The sequence below is a fragment of the Macrotis lagotis genome, chromosome 1 (assembly GCF_037893015.1).
Source record: "Macrotis lagotis isolate mMagLag1 chromosome 1, bilby.v1.9.chrom.fasta, whole genome shotgun sequence".
In the NCBI taxonomy this organism is placed as follows: Eukaryota; Metazoa; Chordata; class Mammalia; order Peramelemorphia; family Peramelidae; genus Macrotis; species Macrotis lagotis.
This window is the reverse complement of record NC_133658.1, coordinates 502,945,133-502,967,836: the sequence shown is the minus strand read 5'-3', so window position 1 is coordinate 502,967,836 and position 22,704 is coordinate 502,945,133. Positions and strand designations below refer to the sequence as shown.

General features: G+C 33.7%; 1 protein-coding gene across 3 annotated transcripts in view; it reads right to left on the bottom strand.

The window, feature by feature from the left end:
* The window catches only part of TRAPPC10 (trafficking protein particle complex subunit 10), a 102,369-nt gene that overhangs the window by 7,910 nt on the left and 71,755 nt on the right, over positions 1-22,704 (bottom strand). For all 3 annotated transcript variants that reach the window (XM_074214007.1, XM_074214008.1, XM_074214009.1), the window contains 11 exons: positions 22,532-22,646; positions 21,266-21,342; positions 20,026-20,117; positions 16,178-16,318; positions 15,585-15,697; positions 13,368-13,882; positions 11,090-11,231; positions 6,326-6,484; positions 5,169-5,398; positions 3,275-3,375; positions 716-842 (listed from right to left, as the gene is read on the bottom strand). In XM_074214007.1, the coding sequence (XP_074070108.1) occupies positions 716-842; positions 3,275-3,375; positions 5,169-5,398; positions 6,326-6,484; positions 11,090-11,231; positions 13,368-13,882; positions 15,585-15,697; positions 16,178-16,318; positions 20,026-20,117; positions 21,266-21,342; positions 22,532-22,646 (1,812 nt within the window). The remainder of the gene's footprint in view (positions 1-715; positions 843-3,274; positions 3,376-5,168; positions 5,399-6,325; positions 6,485-11,089; positions 11,232-13,367; positions 13,883-15,584; positions 15,698-16,177; positions 16,319-20,025; positions 20,118-21,265; positions 21,343-22,531; positions 22,647-22,704) is intronic.

Here is a 22,704-nt window from a genome sequence, read left to right as displayed (position 1 = left end):
TCCCCAAATAAATGCCAAATATACTCTAAAAACACACAAAAAAAATGATCAGCAGAAGCAAGGTCAAATGCAGCCAGGCAGTGTGGACAAACACAAATTTCTCTGACAAAATTATTCTAATATATGAATTCTCACTTTTCATATAACCAACTATTCTAACTCTATGCCTGTCAAGAGAGAAAAGGCATTCCGAGCCACAACATGTAATGAGAGTACCCATGTAGCAATATAAATTGATATTAGACGATCCAGGTAATTATTTTCATCCTCTCCCTACATTCACAATACAGAAAGGCAACAAAATGAAATACAACCATGCAGACATAGCATGTTAAGATAAAATTCAGAAAGTAAAGTTAAGTTTGACTATTTAATTACTCACTAACAAGTTTTTTCTTTCTTTGTGTTATTTTAAAGTGAGCAAATATTCACAGAAAGCCTCTCATGGATTGAGCACTTTACTAATTAAGGGAACCAAAGGGAGAAGACTGGCACCTCATATTGACAGTTGGTATTTTACATTTGACAAAGCACTTTCCTTAAATAGCTTTGTGAGATAGGTGGTAAGTAATAGAAGCAATAACATTCCTAGTTTAGAGGCGAAGAAATAGGCTGAATGAATGCAAACTTTGACTCTATAAAAGTAAAAAAATGCTAAAGCCTCTCACTGATTATTTGGCTGATAAACAAAAGTAGAATCTGAGAAAAACATTACCTGCTGGCACTTAGTGTTTAACGGAATTAGTTGTAGGTCTGGGCTATTACCAGTATCTATAAGGTTACTATCTGATAGCTGGAAGCCAAGTTCTGACAAATTCTGGACACAAATTTGAATATATTTCCTGAAAAAGAAAAAGAAAAATTTAACAAAGGAAAATTAAAATTTCCATAAAATTTAAGAACCTTACTTCTGTTTTGATAAAATGAACTAAGGATCAAGTAATAGCAACATGTCATATTCATTTTAAGAGTTACAAAATGCTCTGAACTAATATGGCAACGGTTAAAAAGATGTGATTTGACCCTATATGCATTTATTTTTGTTGATTTCTAATGTAGAACCATGCCAGTAAGAGCAAACTTTTCTAAACAAGCAATTTTGGTGTCTTCTAAAAAACAGAATATAAACTATTCTCCCCATTTCCCTGCTTCCTCCATCAAGCAAATCATTTTGTATTGCCATATAGAAATCTATTCCAATCAACTATGCTGATAAGAAAACAAAATGGATTTTCTTCAAATTTTTGTACTCACTGAGGAACTGAGATCTCCCTTTAATTTTCAAAATCATCAAAACATTTATTAGGTACCCACTGTGTATAGAGCACTCTATTAGGTGCTAAGCAAAGATATAAAGTTTAGCTAAAACCTAGTTCTGACCTTAAAGATCTCATAGTATATCTACAAATATATCTATAAAACACAGTCTTTACAATGAGAGGGTTTTAAGACAAAGTGTCAATATGACGTCTGAGAGAAAGTAATTTTCAACATGCAGACTAGAAAAAGGAGATGACTGCATTTGATCTGGGGTTTGAAGAAGAATTCAAAACATAAAGATAGGGAGAGAGGAAAAAGAATGGCTTGAACAAAAGCAAAAAAGGAGGCATATAGGAGCCCATTCTAGCCTAGGATGGAGGATAAAGTATATGGAAAGAAATAATAGTCAAAACGGCTAGAAAGGTAGAGTAATGGCAGTTATATAAAAACCAAGAACCATGAAAGGTATAGTAAAAGAAAAATTTCAGTATTTCTTTTAAAATGCTTAATATCTGGGTCTATTCTCTGGAATTAACAATTCAGTTCACCGGTAGGTCTTTGAAGAGGTTTTTAAAAAGACGTTACAATTTTCATGAGCAGTAACCTGATGTAAAAGAAGGAACCTTAGGTTTGGAGTTAGAGGACCTGGATCTGAACTGTGGTTTTCTCACTAAGTGTGTGTGACATCTTAGACAAATCCCTCGACCCCTTTTCAGGTCTTAGGAGTTTGCTCCATGACTTCTAAGGGTTCTTTAAGCTCTAATTTAAATGACCATATTAGGGCTCAACATGGGGGAAAAAAAAATGCCCCTCTATTCTAGGTTTCCACACATCATCAGTTATGTGTAGTACATTTTCTATACGAGATAGACACCTGAACCTAAAAAAACATTATGTGATCTTCACACATTGCATAGATCTGAGTAGCTAATAATTGTCTTTTGTGTTACAAAGATAAAAAACATACTAATTTAATTGACTGGCCTCATTTGACAGATTTTATATTTGGGGACAAAAATATCTTCTCATATAACAAGGTAAACCATTCTGGTTTCAAGGTGATCTGTGAGATTTGGGGACCTCTTCATCATCTTATAAGGCACGTTTCTAACAGCTTCAATTAATTCACTTCATAAAATCTTTGAGGAAAAGCACACAGAAATGTGGCATCTATAAATGTGATTCAATGCTCTTACCTGAGTTATTTAGAAGTGAAAGTACCTATCATTACCACTTTTCCAAAAAGTGAACAAAAAAAGTGCAAAAGTATTTCAAATATAAAAAGGTGATTGTTTGGAATTATAAACTAGATGGAATTTTGCCTGAAATAAATACCTGGAGATACCTAAATTATCATGTTCAGTTCTGAGCATCACATTTTAGGTGAGATATATAAAAACGAATGTGTCCAGAAGATGGGAAAGACAGGAGTAGTAGAAAGAATTGAGACTGAGGGGACATAGATTCAAATCCCTGGTTTTATCACTTATTACCAGGAGTGAGTTACTTTCCCTTTCTGGGCCTCAATTTCCTCATTTGTAAAAAAAGGAGTTTGGACCAAATGAAAATTAAAGTCCTGTTTACATCTAAATCTTTGAGATTTTAAGTTTTAAAAAATTTTTAAACTTTATTTTACTTTGGAATTTAGTTAATTATTTTGCTCAAGAAAAAAGGTAAATGAAGGAATTTTATGAAAAACATCTTAACTAAAAGCTTCCAAATTCAAACAGATATTGAAATTAAAATGCAAAGAAGCCAAAAATACTTTTTGAAACAAAAATATTGATGAAGAACTACTTTCAAATCATTTCCTACATACGCAAGGAATATATCCTCTGGTATCTTTCTCAACAGTTTCAAAGATGACAAAGATTCTATAAAGTTATTTATGATTAATAAAAAAAAAATAAGGTCCCATTCCTCCCCTCCCTCTTCCCTACAATTAAGCCTGAAAAAATAGTGTCTCCATTTCAGACATTTTGGGAAAAGAAATAAATCATTAATATTTAATTACCGTTTTCCGGCTGACAGCAAAGAATGGGTGGCCTTAAAAGGTATATTGAATGTTAATGCAATAATAGTGGAGTAAATTGACCATGGACAATCAATAGACACCTAAAAAGGGGGAAAAAATTACATTCATGGTACTCGTGTGACTTTAAAAACACCACCCCTATTGTCCAACCCCGCTTAGTTTTCATGACTGATGGCTAAAATCAAGCAAACAGAGCCTCCAAAAAAAGGGAGCCCACAGTCAGATTCATACACAAGTAAAATACACAAAGAAATTTGCCAAAATAGTCTTTAAGTGTCATCAATGAGAATCCATTGTTGTCACTAAGTAGCAGCAAGGTCTCTTACCATTAAACAAAAATATAGATTGTGAATTCTTGGCTTCATAGCAAGTATTATTTCTAGTGGTAATCACATAACCATAGCTAGTGACTTATGTTTATGTATGGCAATGAAAGGGACCTTCCTGCTACTACTACTATGTGATTACAGCAACCTATTAGTATCCACTGCTTATGAATACATAATACAAAAATAATTTTTTAAAAAATGTGCAGTAGATAACAATCAGAAGTCATTTTATTAGTCTGGGTCCAAACCATTCCAAATTAATCTAAAAATGAGTCTGTCATCCAACTGTTGAGACTACATGACACCAAACAATCACAATCTACTAATTATTTTGGAATCTTGGGGCAAACAGACTATAAATGTAAGCTCAACTCTTATTGTTCGAAGTAAAGACAAGGTCTAAGATATGAAAAAAAGGGGACAATCTCCTTCAAGTAACAGAAACCTATTCAGGGAGAAAATTGTTCAACTACATTTGGTCTGAGTCAATTATATATCTATTACATACATATGTACGTGTGTGTGTGTGTGTGTGTGTGTGTGTGTACATACACATAATAGAATATGTAATAGTATATAAAATGTACATCTTTTTCTTCTATGGCTTTGTTGCCTGCATTTCAATGGTGGCATTGCTCCAAAGAATCACTTGCTGCAAATAGAGTATTTACATGAATATGGGCAATCCCAGAAAAGGGTTTACTGAAAGAAAAGAGTTTACACCCTAAGAAATACCACTAACTTACAGGCAGAACTCATTGATATCTGGCATGAATTCAGATCTAGAAATTTCAAATGTATACTATGTTAAGTACATAATGCACATTAAAATCAAACACCATTGAAATTTCAGAAATTACACAGGATCACATATATAGGTCAAAGGCCTTTATCTAATCCAACCATCTCATTTTACTGATGAAAAAATTGAGGCCCAGGGAAGTTGTGACTTGCCTAAAGTTACATAGTGTCAGAGGCTAGATTTGAAACCAAATTCTCTGACTCATGAGTCAGTGATAAATGTGCTTGATAAAAATAAGTAGCAAAGAAAAATTATGTCTACATAAGTAGCAAGGAAAAATTATGTCCTAGTATAGATACTCTTATCAACTGTCAGTAGAAAAAAACTAGAATATATCAGGTCATAGCTGTCTGTCCTTATAATAAACTAACTAGCAATGTCATGGTCATACAAATTACTTGAAAGTGAAAGTTCCAGGTAGGCATAATTTGTCTCATCAATACCCCCAGAACCCTATGTTTCCACTCCTGAGTTTGTGCTCAATTTGACTTTTTTTTTTCTTTTGCAAATGGACTCTCATGTACCTGCTTGACTAAGGACTGGAGAGTAACAGAAATAAATGGAAAAACTCATTAGTTGTTGACTTTTATTGAAGTAGTCTTTTGGACTTTAGATACTTAAAGCAATTTAGTTGCTTAATGGGAATGGTAAACTGAAATTATTATCATTTTAATTTCTAATATTTTCAAAACTATAATATTTAAATATAAAAAATAAATATAAAAAAAATACCACATCTTACTTTTTGGTCTAGAGTAACCATGTAGTTACCAGCTTTCTGTTTCTCCTTATTTTTCTTATGAAGTTCTTTATTCCCTAGTTTGTCACTTTCCCCTGAAGTTGTTGGTGCAGAAGGTAAAGAAAGGACCTCCAACTCAAATTCAATCATATGGTACGCAGGAGCCATCGGCAAACTGACACTGGTGACCTTCTCTGAGGACTGAATCATGAGTGATGCTTCTGAAAATTTCTCTAAAAATGACACAAAATGCAGTTTCAGGAATCATTCCTCTGCCTTCCTTTCTTCTTTCTCATAATAGACAATGCAATAGTGATCCAATTCATGTCCATGACAACCTCTATTTCTAGGGAACTCCAAGTCTGTTTGGGAGGATCAAGGGAAAATTGCAAGTGGAGGCAAGAGAAATCAGACAGTCAAAAGGTAAAAACCAGACAGGTGGCATAGAAAAGGTACTAAAAGAGCTTGGTTCTACTTTGAGTTTGGCAGAAATTATCTATAAAATAGGGAGCACAACATCTCCCTTGTCTTAGGCATCAGTTTCCATCATGCCAAAACAAAAGTCAAGAGAACCAAATGAGAATGTCTGAATTTTGTGAAGTCTAAAGGTGCTACATAATCATAAAATGCCATTATTATTTTCCCCAACATTAAAAGGGAAAGGTAGAATGCAGGAAAGAATTTTCATGGTGTCCACTCAAACTGGGCAATGCTGGCAGTGATTTTCTAGTTATTTCAAACTTCACTCTGCTCCAACATAATTATAATCCACCCCCTTCCCATAAATCCCCTTTAAAGAATACAATAACTAGAGATCTTTTCAGTATATTAACACAAGCATACATTCATTTATAGCATTGACTAAATAGGCTTATTTTGTAACTTCTTTTGTTTGGATTTTGGGGGGACTTTCAACGCAAAAAAAAAACCTGTGCTCTCTTAATATACGGAAGCTAGAATTATCAGATACTCTATCTTAATCTGGTTTATAAACTACAGAACAAGATTGCAATTCATCGTCATTTGATGGGAAGATAAAATAATATTACATCTCTTAACTAACAACTAGAATATAGTTGTGTTGTTTTCTTTAAAGTGGAAACCTTGTATTTTCATTACATCATGCTGGTCAATGCTGTGGCTATTGAATGCTCACTTACCTCTGGTGTTAGAATAGATTATTGCTCTGTTTTCAGCATGAAATAGAATAAGCATAGCATCTGCATTGCTAAGTTGTAGACTGTCCCCATTTTTTATTGTATAATAGCCAGTAGTAACAGTAAACTTGACTTTTTGAGGAATTCCAGCCAAAAGGCTGTCTGGAAAGAAAACAAAACAAAACAAAACCCAATTATTGTATTGACTTGAATTTAATCTTTCTCTAAAGGCCATACCTTTAAAATGAGATTTCTATTAAAGAGTATAAGACTGGGTAACAACACTGAGAATAGACTATAATAGTTTTTATGCAAAATAGATCTGAAGAGAAAATAAGGTTATATTTAATACTGGATTAAAATATAAGCAAATTATTAAGTATTAATTTCATAAGTAGGAATACATTTATTCACATAATTCTCTTCTCCCAATAAACATTTCTGTAAAAGGGAGAGAGGAGGAGGAGGAGGATTAGGCTGTTAATGAATATAAGCATCTGATAGCTGGTACCTCTTTTTTTTGCTTATAATCTTGAAGTAAAGAATTATGCTGGAGATTGAGAAGATGAAATTAATGGTGTATGTAAGCTAACAACTTCCAGGGAAAGAAAAACTTTGAGAGAAATGGAAAGGAAAGAAAAGGAATATAAAGTGACTAAAGAATGGTGTTTACATTAGGATTTTCCTTCAAGTGTCTGACTTAACTAGAACTGGAGAAAGACCAGGGAGCTATCATGAAAGAGTTTTATATTAGATTCTTTTTTTCTCTGGGTAATTATTAAATTTTAATTTCATTTCATTTTACTTTTAATTTGTAAAATAAAACATTTCTATAAGTAATATAATAAAAAATGATTACATGTGAAACTGCAAATCTATTATGTACAACTTACTATTCCTTTTTTTTTTTAAGGTTTTTGTAAGGCAATGGGGTTAAGTGGCTTGCCCAAGGTCACACAGCTAGGTAATTATTAAGTGTCTGAGGCCGGATTTGAACTCAGGTACTCCTGACTCCAGGGCTGGTGCTCTATCCACTGTGCCACCTAGCCACTCCCCCTTGCTATTCCTTTTAAAGAAATAATAAAATTATCATGTAAATATGTTTTTTCCCGTTTTCCCCCCTTCCTCCCCCAACATAGGCGTGTGTGTAACATTTACATCCATTTATCAGCTCCTTCTCTGAGATTAGAATAGTATAAGGGGCTTCTATTTCAGCAATAAAGTAGAAAAATTCATTGTAAAGTGGGATAAAAGGCATCTGAGCAGGGACAAATGAAGAATGATTTAATAACCTATATAAGGTCATATAAGCTACTTAATAACAAATCTGATATTTGAACCTAGACTTCTTATCTCCTAAGTCCAACCCTATGCCACTGACTGGCTATTTCTGAAATCAGTAGTAAGAAGCCTGGTGCTGGATGCTGCTTTTGTAAAATAGCTCTTCGTCTACTCAAGCACAGACAAAAAAAAGAAAACATTTTCAAAATAAAGGAATCAGCTGAGAAATTGACTGATACTCTTTAAAAGTTTCAAGGAACTTCAACAGATTAAAAGTAGATAAAAAGTAGAAGGATGTCAAGGAAAATCACATAGGAAAAACAGTCCTGCTTTTTAACTTAAAATGAGAGAAATTCACAAAGAAGAAAATATAAATAAATATAATATATTCTTCTCCACCTGTGTGAAAGATGCTGACCAGTGGCAAAAAACACTAGTTAGCAGAAAATAAAGTTTACAGAAAGCCTAGCATGAAATTGAATTAAGTCAGGTTACTCCAGGCATACTTAAAGATGAAACTAAAAGGACAAAAAAGTAACAAGGACAATCAGAGCAACTGGATTGGAAAAAGTTGGGTTATAGAGAAATCTGTGCTAATGGAGGGGGGGCTGAGTGATAAATGCTCATTATACCTGACACTGGAGTGGGGGCAGGGGGAGAATCAGAGATAGTGTTACTGGGAAACTATTTTTAATTACAAATCCCATATTTATACCTAGTTTCTACTCTTTACATATTTGTTTACATGATCTACACATATATTGCAAGTACCTTTGATGAAGAAAGGTAGTGAGTCGCTGTGGAAAAGGAAGTGGCTCCAATGACAGAAGACCTGGGTTCAAGTTCTGCCTTTGTCACACACTGGCTGTGTGATCATGGATAGTCATTTACCTCTGTTTCCTAGGTAATTCTATAAGCCCGTAAGGAATACAAGCTTCATTGGTAGAGAGAATTTCCTAAGCCAATGAAATCACAGAATCAGTCTCTATCTCTAACCCTGATGAGAATATGAGAAGAGACTATGTGGGCTCTCATATATAATATTCTATTATTTAAAATGAAGAGAATAAAAAAATCCCACTATACTTATCATCTATAAAAAAATATTTGACTTAAAACAAAATGCAGCCTAAAGGCTCTTAATATAAAACGGGAACTCTTTATGTATATGTTAAAATCATATGAGAGTCCTTGGTAAATGCAACAATAGTGAGAACATTGTTTGAAAGCTCTCGTGACTTACAGACAGTTCTTGTTTTACATAAGTGGGCAGTTCTATAAGCTTTTATGTAAAGCAATTTTTACATAGTGAATTTGCTGGAGGACATGGGGAAAGGAGGGAGGCAAAAAGGGGGCTTTGTACTGTAGAAGGAAGGGTCTGAGACATGGTTCAAGAACACGTTGGGATGGGGAGAGAAAAGCAAGAGCAGGAGAAGGAACACCTGAGGTCTGCCAAAAATCAAGAGGAGGAACACGTGAGGGGCAGACAAGTGGGGTCTGGACAGAGACAAGAGAGGACAGGTCACAGGCAGGGACCAGGGACAGACACACAGGACCCAAGTGGGGATGGAATGGTTGGGGAAAAAGATTTCTCTCAGTGCTCAAGGTCTCAAGCCAAGCTCCAATCTTATGTTCTTCTGCTTTCACTTAGAGGGGTTTTTGTTTTTGCTTTTAGGATTTTTCTTTTTTTTTTTGTTGGGGATGGAAGTTAGGAGGATATGGAGCACAGATTTGAGGGGCAGAAATGGAGAGGAGAGAGCACAGTACTATAAAGTTAAAACTTTTTTTGGAATGCAGATTTCTTTCAGAATTCTTTATGTCAAGTCAAATTTATGTTATGTGAATTTACATAAAGCGAGAAATGTCTGTAGTAATATATCAAATGAGGCATAAAAGAGGGAAACATGCTTGCCATGGTGTTTTTCACTGTCAATTAGAATTGTCCAGCAAAGAGTCCAAATGGTAAAGGGAATCCTTTCAGATGCTGAGGTCCTCCAGATGCTCCTGTCTGTGGATGATACTGTGCTGATTGCATCAAGCCCTGGAACACTGCAAAACATCCTAAATGTGATGTGGAATCACTCAAAAGACTTATCTAATCATCCAGAAACTAACTGGATGAAGAATGCCTGTTGTCCAGACTATCATATGTAGTTGAATGGACCTTTAAAATGGTTACAAAAAAAGGAAGGTCCAAAATATAAAGTGTTGTTAATGATACCAAACGTCTTCTAGAAGCAATGTCTTTTTAACACCAATACTTAGTCAATGAAAGCTGCATGCAGATGATACTGCTACAAATTATGGAATACCACAATCTCCAAAGAACAAAAGCTGCATATTATACAAAAGGCAACTGAGAGATGTATGGTAGGAATAAATGTGTTGTAAAATCTTATCAATGACAAATCATATTTAAGTAGCAGTATAAATTAGGACCAGAAAGAAAGATGGTTTGGTTATATAGAAGACAAGAAACAAATAGCTTGAATGCTGCAATACACACATAATGACATAACAGCCTCCCTTTGGAGGATTAACAGGATATCATGGAATGAAAAGGTAATGATGGACTGTAATCTGTATCCTTGAAGAAAATAACACATAGATGAGATCATAGAAGTAAGCATACAGTGTTCCCATTCTAATTTGGACAAATACTAATTTGAACAAATTCATGAGAATTCTACTTACATTCCCATGACATTTTAGTAACTAAAACTTTTCTAATTTTTCATTAGTTGGTGACACTCTGAATTTAGCAATTATGTGTTTATACATTCATATGTATACATACACATGCATAAACATGTATACATAAATAGGTATATGTGTATTTACACATATACATAAAAACACATATAGATGTATCTATCCATATATCTATCACTAAAGACCAGTCAAATGCCAGTAAATGTCCAGGAAAGACAATGAACAAATAATTTCTCCTTTTGACTTAAATATTTATTAAATGAGTTGACATGACTTGTTCAGTTAGTCTACTGATCCCCTACATCAACATTTCAATTAGAGTGTATTAGCTATATCTACAACACAGTCATAATGAAGCATTTTCACTTAGGAGAATACTATTTCACAAGAATCCACAAATCTATTTATTGTTCTTTCACTGAACATTGACTAGCATAATCTTTGGATAGAATATGCACATAGTTCAGACATGTAGGCATGTAATTATACAATATGTATATCATGCATGCATGCATACATATATACATATAGTTTTTATCAATCACTGACATTAACATTTATAGGAAATGCAGTTTGGCAAGATAGGAAAGACTTTAAGTTTCTGGTCAACAATAGGTTTAAATTGCTCAGTTATGCTGTCAAAAGTAAAGAGGAAAGAAAAAATAGGAAACTCCAAAGATCAAAACAACAAATTTTAGGTTTATTCTATAATCTGTCCCCCTTCTTTCACTTCATCTTTATAATAAAACTGATTAAGTATTTATGTATTCTTACCAGTCAATGGTTCCACTTTTAGCTGAGGATCCTGAGAGTAGACATCATATTGTACTATGGGGTAAATATGAGGAAGAACAAATTGCACTTGGCCCACTGAGGTGCACATCTGCCTGAGAGTATATGTTCCAGGTTCTTTAGCCTAAAGTAGAAATGATGTATTATTTGAGAACTTATAATAATTTCTAAATTATAACCTTTGTAATTTTTATTTGTGTATATATGCATGTATGCATTTCCCAGTTGCATATATGCACACATATAACTTATACAGATTCTGAGTTGGAAAATATCTCAGAGGTCATCCAGTCCAACTCATTCCTGAACAAAAATCTCTGGATAATGTACCTTTTAAGTAATGATGTAGTCTTTTAAAGATCAATACTTTGGGGCAGAAGTTGTTTTTCTTTACATCCAGCCTCCATCTGCCTTTCTGCAACTTCTTGATACTTATGATTCTGACTTTAGGGGTCAAATAGATTAAGAAAAATCCTTTTCCCATGTGAGCTTTCCAAATGCCTGAAGGCAAGATCTTCTCTTCTCCAGGTTAACAAATTCATATTTTCTTGAATAATTATTGAGTGTAGAGCTGGAAGGTACTAACGTCCAACTCTCTTATTTCATAGATGAGGAAACTGAGTCCCAGAGATTAAATGTCCATCCCAAGGTCACAAAGGTATCAAGTGGCACAGCCAGAATTTTTGAATATCAGTCACTTTTCCAGCCTATTTACCCTTCTAAACGAGAGCACTTACATGCAGGCAAGCATTTAGATAGTATTTTACAATTCATACAGTGCATTCTTCAAAAATAACTCTGTGAATAGGGGTATTATTTTACTTACTTTTACTGTTTAGAAAATTGAGGCTCATTAGCTTACAAGTTTAAATGTCGTAAACATGGTTAATAAACGTTGATTCAAAACAGGAACTCCAGTATTCTGACTACAACTCTAGTGCTCTACATTGACTGAGAATTTTCCTAGGTTTAAGGTAACCTGAGCAGATTTTATTTTGTATTCAGTTTTTTAAGCTCCCAGGTGTTAGATTTTTAATTTGTGAAAATTCATGATGAATTTGTTCTTGGATAGAATACACAAACTTTCGGTAAGAATACTCAAAATCTATAGTGTATCTAAATTGAATATTGGTACATAAAAGAGGCAATTTATATACAAATGAGTCATAGGTGTGCACATGTATGCATAACATCTAGTGAGTAGAAGTTGTTCAATGAATGTTCACTGACTGCTTTCTGAGTGGTTTCTCTGACAACTAATCTGGGTATTTTTTAGGTTAACTGTTAACAAAATAGTGATTTCCCCCTTTTGAAAATATAACATCATACATTCACCTAAGTGTTATATAATTTTTTAAATAAAGAGAAATTTAAATTATGTTTTAAAATAACTGAGGTTCTTGAAATAACTAAGATCACCTTAAGAAGCAGGAAAAGCAGGACTGGGCAATCCTGAGTGGTTGGTTGCATGGCTCAATGGAAAGAATAACTGGAGCTGGAGGATTGGTTTTCAATATTCAGATTCTGCCACCTGACACTTATGAGATGACTGCCCTGGATCTACAATTTCCCATCTGTAAAATGAAAGGACTAGCTAGACCTGGAATCCCTTCCAATTTAAAATTTAAATCTCTAAGGTCCCAATCTTTAAAATCCCCAATTTATGTGTGTGTGTGCATCCTGATATATCATTACACTGTAAAAAGACAGTTATCAAAATCTCTAATTTGGTTAACAAATAATATAAATCTTTTAGGGTCAATATCAGTTAGAAGTAGTATGTTCTAAAAGGATAAAACCAAAATGCCAACACCGGCCCTTTACTTTTGAATTGGATCTGTATTTGGTGAAGGGAACTTTTTTTTTTTTAGGTTTTTGCAAGGCAAATGGGGTTAAGTGGCTTACCCAAGGCCACACAGCTAGGTAATTATTAAGTGTTTGAAACCAGGTACTCTTGACTCCAGGGCCAGTGCTTTATCCACTGAGCCACCTAGCCACCCCTGAAGGGAACTTTTAATGAAGAAACTATTTCCATCAATGTAGATTAGCACCTGCTCTACAGGATGTAATCTTAGAGAGTTACTGAGGGCATGGAATAATCTGCCCAGAGTAAGGTAGTCAGTAAGTGTCAAGAACAGGAATTTGAACCCAGGTCTTCCTAATTTCCAAGGTACACTACTTTTTCCATTAGGCCATGCGCCTTCTCAGCAGTCTTGTAATTATCAGTATTAAATTTAACTTACCAATTTTTAAAACATACCTGAGTTCTGAATATTATTTTATTGACCCCTGGGTCCAGAGTTACATTGCTACATTTTAATATGTGTGCCCCATCCTCCAGAGTCACACCTGAAGGGATTTCCAGAGAGGAGTTGCTTTCTTGTCTTCGTAGTAGCATGTGAACATTTTTACAAATAATCCCTGTGGTGTTCAAGGAGTTATCTGAGGGGCTCCTCTCGTACATTTCATAAAGTTCCAGTGCAGGAGAATTACTTCGGGAGGAAGGAACACTTGAATTCTCATTTGGAAAACTGATAATGCCATTGGACGTCTTGTGCTTAGTAAGCCACTCAGCAGTCTTACGATAGCTATTTTTTTCGATGCTGAAGTGAACGCTGATGGCAATCTGCTCTACTTGGACTGAGACAGGCATTTGGCTTAACAAGGTAATTTCAATAGACAAAGTTCCTCCCACGTGGACAAGAGCATTTGAAGGATCAAAGTGGAGATGCTTTAGTTGTGCGAAGGAATGCATAGACAGTACTACTTTGAGACCTGCAGATTATATATCAAAAAATGTGGTTCTTAGAGACAGTGATAATGTCTACATCAAAAGCTAGTGCCACTGAAGTCAAAGCAATATTCTCAATGAAATACTTTAGATCCCATTCAATCTCATACTCCAGAATACACGAAGGAAAGTATTTCTTTTGTCTGTACTAAAATTCTTGGTGGACAGTGAGTATTTAATAAATGCTTATTGATTGTTCAAAGGTGAATTTAAGTATGGTATTAACTAACTGAAATTATATGCTTAGAGGACAACATGGCTCTTGAATTACCCTCTGTCAAATATGACATAAATACAGGTTAACTAATTCTTTTCCCTCAAATTTATTTATAAACTCTTTCACAGAACTAGATTTCAGACTATGCTGGAAAAACTAACAAATCTTTGTGACAACTAAGAAATTTATATATTTTGCAGGAAATAAAAGCCAGAGAAGATAAAAACAGAAGCAAAGATTTCCCCATTATGGTTGCAGCAATGATTTTGTGTTCCTTAAGTTTCAAGGAGCTAAACTGCTACTCCAAGGTCTTTTCCTCACTCAAAAACATCATTTTATAATTGCCTGGTTTTATGAAGAAAATTCCAGTCAAATGGATTGAAAAAGAATTTGATATTTAGAGCTCTTTATAACTTTGCATACTCCCATTCTTCGGAGTTCCTTATGACATTGCTGTTCCTTGTAACACCGTAACATTCCAACACTCCACCAACATCCACCATGTCATTTCCCTGGCTGGCCTCTATGCCTGGCATGCTCTACCTCCTCACTGGATTTCTTATTTAGACTTAGCTCAAATCCTTTCCCAGTCTCCTCAATAGAATATATTCTCTCTCAGATTACTTTCCACCTATTCTGTACATAACTTATATTTATGAGGTCATTTACATGTTTGTGTCCCTCTTGAGGATTATGATCTCCTAACAGTAAGGAATCAGGTCTTTGCCTTTTTTTTTTGGTATCCTCAGCACTATGTACAGTTCTTAACACAAGGCAAATTATTCAACCTAAAACAAAACTACATTCTTGCAAGAGAAAAATAATTCAACAAAGAGCATACAGATTGTATATAATATAGCCAATAACTAAGAATTCCATTCAACTCACTGAAGCTTTTAACTGAAAGTCATGACTCCACAAAAAAATAGGTGCTAACTTGATTTACTACAAGAGAAAGGTATATGCATGTGGGAACTCCTTCTATCAAGAAGCCTGCCCCACAGATGATGCACTGGACCTTTATGGGATATGGAGCAGTGGGAGAAGAGGAGCAAGAAGGAGCAGGAAGGTTTGGAAAACATTGGATCAGGGAGGGAGGGTGTTCTGAAAAGGTCCCAGCTGCACAAATGGTTTATCAGTCTGGGTTAGGCAAGCTGGAGTAAGGATTGTAGTTGACTTGGCTTCAAAGGCTCTGAGAGTTTAATAGAGTTCTGCTGCAAAAGATCACTATTAAGTTAGTTCCAGGAGGCTACAACACTGGAAAATAGGGCTACTGAAGAAAAGTTCAAGGATCCCCCCTCACAAGCATTTTATCCTAATAAAATCTCAAACAGTAGGTTTAATTATAATGTAAATCAGGATTCAAGAATTAAAGTTTTTAACTTATAAATTTTCTATTTGAAAGAGATAATTTTAACAGGTTTTAAAATGCTTTACTCACTCAATTTTTTAATTTAATGTGGCCTTACCTGGACTTTCTTTCTGCTGATTGGCAAAGTCAAATATTTCTTGGCAAAAATGTTTACGTTCATCCTCTGTTAAGTGACTATCACTGGCTAAAAGGCTGCTTGTTTGAAGATAGCTAGAAAATAGAGCTAAGGAGAATGAAGTCCACAGCTATTTTCAAGAAAATTTTTAAAGCATAAATCAATTTTCTGAATGCTCTGGCATTCATTAAAGTTTAGCAAAGGCAAGTTTTTTTCAAGAAGCCCATCTTTTACAAAAAAACACATGAATTCAAATAAAAGACATATATTTAAAGTGTACCCTCCAATGTAAAGACTAACAGACTACCTTCTAGGGAGGGGTGGGGGGGAGGGAAGCAAGAATAGGGGAAAAGTTGTAAAACTCAAAATACTCAAATAAAATCTTAAAAAAAAAAAAGGTTTCCTCCAAAATGACATCACTAGAAAAATAAACAGGCTGTTAGTCTCATTACCACAAAAAAAAACATTGATTCAACACCTGTATATATCATTATTCTAAGAGAAATGTCATCATGTATTATATAAATACAATTTCATTCTCTAGAAATTGATTATCTAGTTTTATTAAAGGATACTTTTCAATTTGTCCAAGATGTTTTTGACATTCTGCTAGCTGCTTTCTTGTATGTGTGATGGGCAATGCCCAACCCTCAGCCACATAATTCTTTAATGCATTTTGAAGGTAGACCTCTGCTTTTTGTGGAGACTTTTTCCTCCTTGCAAAGTAAACAAACAAGTTTAATCACGTTTTATAGTGAAAACAAATTTAAAAATTCAATTTTAAGACTGCTCTTCCCCTACCTTTTTCACATCAAATATATCCTTCTCTTTAACACTTCTCTAAATTGAAGTGGTATAGCATCTCAAATAGTTAATTTCTCCAGAATCCAAGGTGTGATATCAAAGATTCAAAAATGATACTTATCTGTAGTCTGGGTTTTCTATAGAAAGTTGAGAACGGGTACTGGAGGTCTTTAAAACAAGACCAAAATAATCACTGGCAAGGAGATTCTAGTTTGGATTATGAAATGGACTTAAAGGGGCTCTCAGTTCACCTCTCACATTGAGATTTTGTGATTGCTAATCTCAAATAATGAAAGGCAAGTTCAGCTAAGTACATAACATTTCTTTCTCAAACAATGAGAAAATGGTAGCAACCTAGATAATTTTGAAAAAGTTTCTCAAATCTTTAACTTTTCTCCTTTTCCATGTGCTAAATACCAATACTGCTATGTTAACAGAATACTGAAGTGGAATCAGTATATCAATGTTCATCAAGTATAAATGGAATATTTTAACCTTTTCAACTAGAACTTCCAATAAGAACTAAGTTCTTGAACAACATTTTAAAGACACTACTTACTGACTCTACTAATCATTTATTCACCAGGTAATCACAATAGTCATCAAAATGTAGGTCAGGAAAGTCAGAAGACCTAGGACCTAGTCCTAGCTCTGACCCAAACCAGCTTTATTATCTTGAAGAAGTTAAAATTTCCAAATCTCAGTTTCCTTTTCCATAAAATGAAGGGGACTAGATTATTTTTAAAAGTTTTTTTCTAGTTCTAAAATTTTGTTCTAGTCTGGTTATATCAAGTATAAAGAATATACTATGTAAGTAAATATTTTTGGTATTAAAGAGAGCGACTAATATGTCCAAAACAATTGATTCTGGGATATATGGTCTAGGTCTAAACTCCAAGGAGGTCAGTGACAAAAATAAATGTCCTAAATATAAGGTGTCCCAAATGTCTTAATGCACGTTTAAGCTTTAAGCTTAAACAACTTCAACAGCTTAAAATGGCACTAAAACATTTTGGATAATATAAAAATATTTATAGTAGTACTTTCTGAGAAAAGAGAACTTAAAGTAAATGCCAATCTATTAGAAAATGGCAAACAAGTCAAGGTTCATGAATCTAACAGAATAGTATTAATGTGCCAGAAGAAATAATGAATATAATGAACAGCAAGAAGTATGTATTGGTTCATGTGAACTGATGTAAAGTAAAAAGAACCAGGAAAACAACATATCTAATTATTATAAAAATGTAAACAATAACAGGAACAAATGAAATTGAATTTTGCTAAATTATGAGACTAAGTTTAGCCCCCCATGAATAGATATCATAAGATATCTACCCTGCTTCTTTGTAAATATAGGAGATTATGGGTGAGCTATGTGAAGGTATAATGATGCAATGGGTTCCATCCCAGTGAAAATATGCAGTACAAATTTGAGGGGATTCATTAATTACATCAACTAAGTGCTACCTACACTGGACCTCTTATAAGGCTTTTCTGATAAGCTGGTTGATTTTACTCTAACGCCCCCCTCCCCATTTACTGCTATGAGGAATTACACTCTCTGAGAAGATGATGCATAGGGGAAGTTACATTGGGAATTAAATTATTAAAAAGAGATCTCAGTAAAAAAATTTCTTTTAAAAAAGGATAAAGGCCAGATTTACTCTTGTAATTCCATACAGGTATAAATTACATATATAGGCATTTTAAAGGAAATCAAGAAATCGATTTCCTGAATGATCAGCTTGTCTTAAAAAATAAAATTTTTGAGTCTTTGTGTCCTTTAACATTTCAATTTTTTTTCTTTTTTTGCCTCATAATTTTTCAGTGTAAACCATATTTTTCAACAGACTTTTCACTATCTTTCCCTGTGGCCACAATCCTTAAATATTAAAATATGCTTTGACTTGTTTTGGGGCATCTTACTAATAATTCTTTGTGGCATTTGTCGCTTTATTCTCTGAGATAGATTGTTAGAACAAAAGTTGCAGTCATATTTCTGTGGGTCTTTTTTCATCATGAATGCTGCAAAGCAATTTTTAGCAAGGCATCTGATGAGATAATGTTTCTTACTAGACACTTTATTAACTTTCCCTGGACTTCTCAATTTGCGAATTATTCTTTTGAGTAACATCAACATAATGATTCATAGACAAAAACAATCTTACCTGGAATAAGTAGAGTAATTCATTGATACATGAATATTTAGAGATCATGTAGAAACCATGAAAGTCTTTAGTATTTGGCACCCTTGGCCTTTTTTCAGACATTCTACCATAGTTACAATGGAAGTGAGATGGAAATGCATAGAACAGAGCCATTTACATGTCTTGGTTTTTTCATGCACTGTCATGACAAAATAATTAATCAGCTAGGGGTAATGAATGTCTTTGTTCTAAGTTAGATCTCACACATTAAGTCTGAGTCTGTCTCAGGACCACAGCTAAAACTTTTCTAGCTATATAAGAGCTGTCAGTTTACTAATGTCTGGCAGAATCTTTGAGAACCCAGTTATGTCTACCCCACAAGGTCAAAAGAGGAAGGAAAGGGAAAATGTAAACAAAATGAAAGTAAATAATCGCTCTTTTTTACATAGGTGGAAGACTATGGGTGTTGAAGTATTGCAAATATTGTCAGAAATGGAGAATGTGTTGGCTATTTTGCTTGAATGCTGTTTTGCATTTTTTTAAAAGTCTGTTAAAAGTTATGGACAGGATGGAAATAAATTTATATCTGGAAATTAAGGCAATATAAAATCATAATCAATAAAAAGATATATTAAAAAATAGACCAAAACAAACAGCTACTTGCAAGATGAATGAAAAGATTCAATTATGTGTGCTTTGCACATATTCCTTTCCTTACCTCATCTTTCCTTCTATTCCCTCTTCACTGATGGTTTATTAGATTTCTAAACTCTGAAGGAAAGCTAAAGTACCAACCTGGTTCTTCTGCTCAATAATAAAATGTACTTAATCTCCAAATCTGAAATACACAAGCCTCCCAGTCTTGACATATTCTTCCTTCTAAGCAGGACTTTACTAGAACCAGAATTAAAAGTGTAGTATGATCATGTATGTTTTTCACTTTATTCTTTAAAAAGTAAGAACCTTAAAGACAAGTTAAGGTTGCTTAAAAGTTATAAGACCCAGAGGTATACATAAAGTACTCACTCCTAATTTATGATGAAAATATTAGTGATGGGAAAAAAGGCCCAGAAAATTTTATATTTTATTACACACTAATCCCTGTTTTTAAAGAATGTTAAGTGGGCAAATTAATAAAAGGGTTTTTTTTTTTAAATAAGATTGTTAAATTATTTCCATACTAACTTTCATGGTAAATTTTTTGCATCTTATGTCTGCAAACCTTTTCAAACCTAAACTTTAGTCTTCCTGACTTAAAAGCTGACAATTATTTATAATGTGTTAATTTCACTTCTATATAATATACTCTGGATAACCAGGTATAAGAACTCCATTTTTTTACAGGACTTCTTTTATTCCTAGAGTGATGTTAAGAAATCCCAAATTGTAAATATATTTATACAATATTAAGAATGATTGTACATATCCAAGTACATGTCAAAAGTGAAAAAAGGTTAAAATTGAATTACATATAAAACTCTGCCAAATCCTTTCCAACGAGCTTAGCTGATCGGATTCTTCCGATACTTGTATACATTTCAATGGTAGCATGAGACAGATCCTGTGGAAAAGGGAAAAAACCCACCATTATTTACTTGAATTAAATTATCATTTTACATGTATATAGCACTTCATAATTTTTAAAAAAGATTTTTTAATGTATTCTTTTATGTTGTACTACTTTTTGTAATGGGATTCTGAATAGCACTGCTCAATAAGAATGTATGAGAAAAAAGTATAAATAATTTATAGGGCTGGAGTGAATAGAACATTGATCCTGAAGGCAGGAGGACCTCAGTTCAAATCTGACCTCACACATTTACTAGCTGTGTGACCCTGGGCAAGTCACTTAACCTCAATTACCTCCCCTCATTCCCCCAAAAGTGTGGTGCTATGTTGGATGGCTTAGCCTATTAATGGCTTTGTGACCTTGACTTCATCCCTCCCCCTTTCTAGACCTCAGTTTCTTTTTTTCTCCAATGAGAGGCTTCTACTAAATGTCTCCTGTGGTTTTCAATTGCTCTGTATTTATAATCTTTTATATCCTCTTCTCTGAAATTTTGAAAAGAAAGGGTTTTCCCCATGTTAAAATAATTACATTTTTATGTAAAATGTTGAGTTGACTTTAAGAGAAATATTCAAAAATAAAAAGGAGATCTTTTCCTCTTAGTGATGTGGATTACTCATAAAATATTCTGGAAAAGTCAGCTATGCTAAAGTTGGCCTATATAGACAAACACACACACACACACACACACACACACACACACACACACACACACACACATTTAGGTTATGCAAGAAATGCAAGCAAAAATGTCAGGTTTTTTCCCCCATTAATTTATAATAAAAAAAATTTCATTAGGGACAAATAACTGTCTAGTCACTAGTTAATAGCTATCTAGCTATTACCAATCTATGCAATGGGAAAATATATTTAATGAAACTGAAAATGTTTATAGAGTTGTATCTGTATCTGGGGAAATCACAGCATCTTGGGCACTTATGAAAAGACATATGAACAATTCATGTATTTTTCTCCATTAACTCTTTAAGGTACCAAGAAGACCAGCACAAGCAAACAAACTAACTTTTTGATCATTTAGTGTCATACACAATTCAAAAGGCAAAGTGATACACCCGCCCCAGGGTGCTCTCTGAGTGATTATCTCTCTCCATCACATAGAGTTCCACAAATATAATACTTACTAAGTAATGTTTTTCAAATGCTTCTACTGATGACAAGGCCTCCTGGAGTTTCTTATATGGACTCTGTGCAGTTTTGGCTTAAACAAAAAGAAATGGCTACTTATTCATCTTCAAAATTTATATCCATCTGCAAGTGTTTGCCCTCAAACCAGGAAATGAAGAAATCAAACTTAAAAATTCTTCATGTTTCAGATGATCTCAAAACTAGGACTAAATTAAGATTTTAGCCAGATAATAGATCAATACTACAGCAATTTCAGTGAATAGTTTAGTAGCAATGAAAACTGAAGTATAACAATATTTATAATAACTCTTAATTAAAATACTAAAGTTATAAGTGAAGTTATTCACATGGTGCTTTATTTCCAGCAATGCAACAGCATGATCTGACCCAGGACAAAATTTCATCATGTCATTAGATAACCTGTAACAACAACATATCTGATGATATCCAACATGTTTACTGATTATCAACTGAAGTACAAAAATAGTGTTTTGACGGTTACTGTTAACAGTATTTGTCCTATTAAAGTATCTTTTTCTTTCTAAAGGAATCAAAATGGCTTTGAGTGAGTGGGGTGGGAGAGAGGGTGAGGGTGAGGGTGAAAATGATCTGTGTTTTTATCACTATTTGGAACTTTGTATGTATAAATTTCCTGCACCAAATACAAATCAGGAGCTCATTTGTAATTAGCATGCTCAGAAAACTGCCTGGGGCATTCAAAATTTAAGCAATTTGCCCACTGTTACAATGAAGTATTTCTATAGCTTACCTGACTTGAAAGTTGGCCCTCTATTTAGGCCAGGATGGCATGGTTACTAAATGACAATTAAGATAAACATATATACTTTCTGAGAATTAAAGTACCATGAGAAGGGCAATTCTAAATTACTATATTGTGGGAATATACTAAGGCAATATACCATAAGTTATCTTCAAGAAATAATGCTACTTAATCCTTGGAATATAACATAATCATATGAGATATTCAGTGATTTTAGGAAAAGCTTATCTGTATTTCAGAAAAAAGACTAATAGCATCAGAGTTATTTTAAATTTATATACAGGATATACAAGATTCACACAGTTGATCACTAAATTCTCTCAAAACATTGCTAATGGTTTTTAAACCTACATAGTAAGCTAAAAAGAATAATTTCTTGAATTCCTTCAAAGTACGGTTTTAGTAATTAGATTTAACATGACTCTTAATATTTTTTATTAATTTTCAACATAATCCTCCATAAATAAATTTTCAAAAGTACCTGTTTCTGGCCGTTCAGCTCCTAAACCTGCCAAAAGATCAACTGTCCTATTAAGATCTTCTGAATTTGGTCCATTTTCTGACACAAGTCCACAGAGATATCCCAAGGACTTCAGCTATTGAGGAAAAACTCACACTATAAATTGATATTTCAAGGAAATATTAAAAGTACAG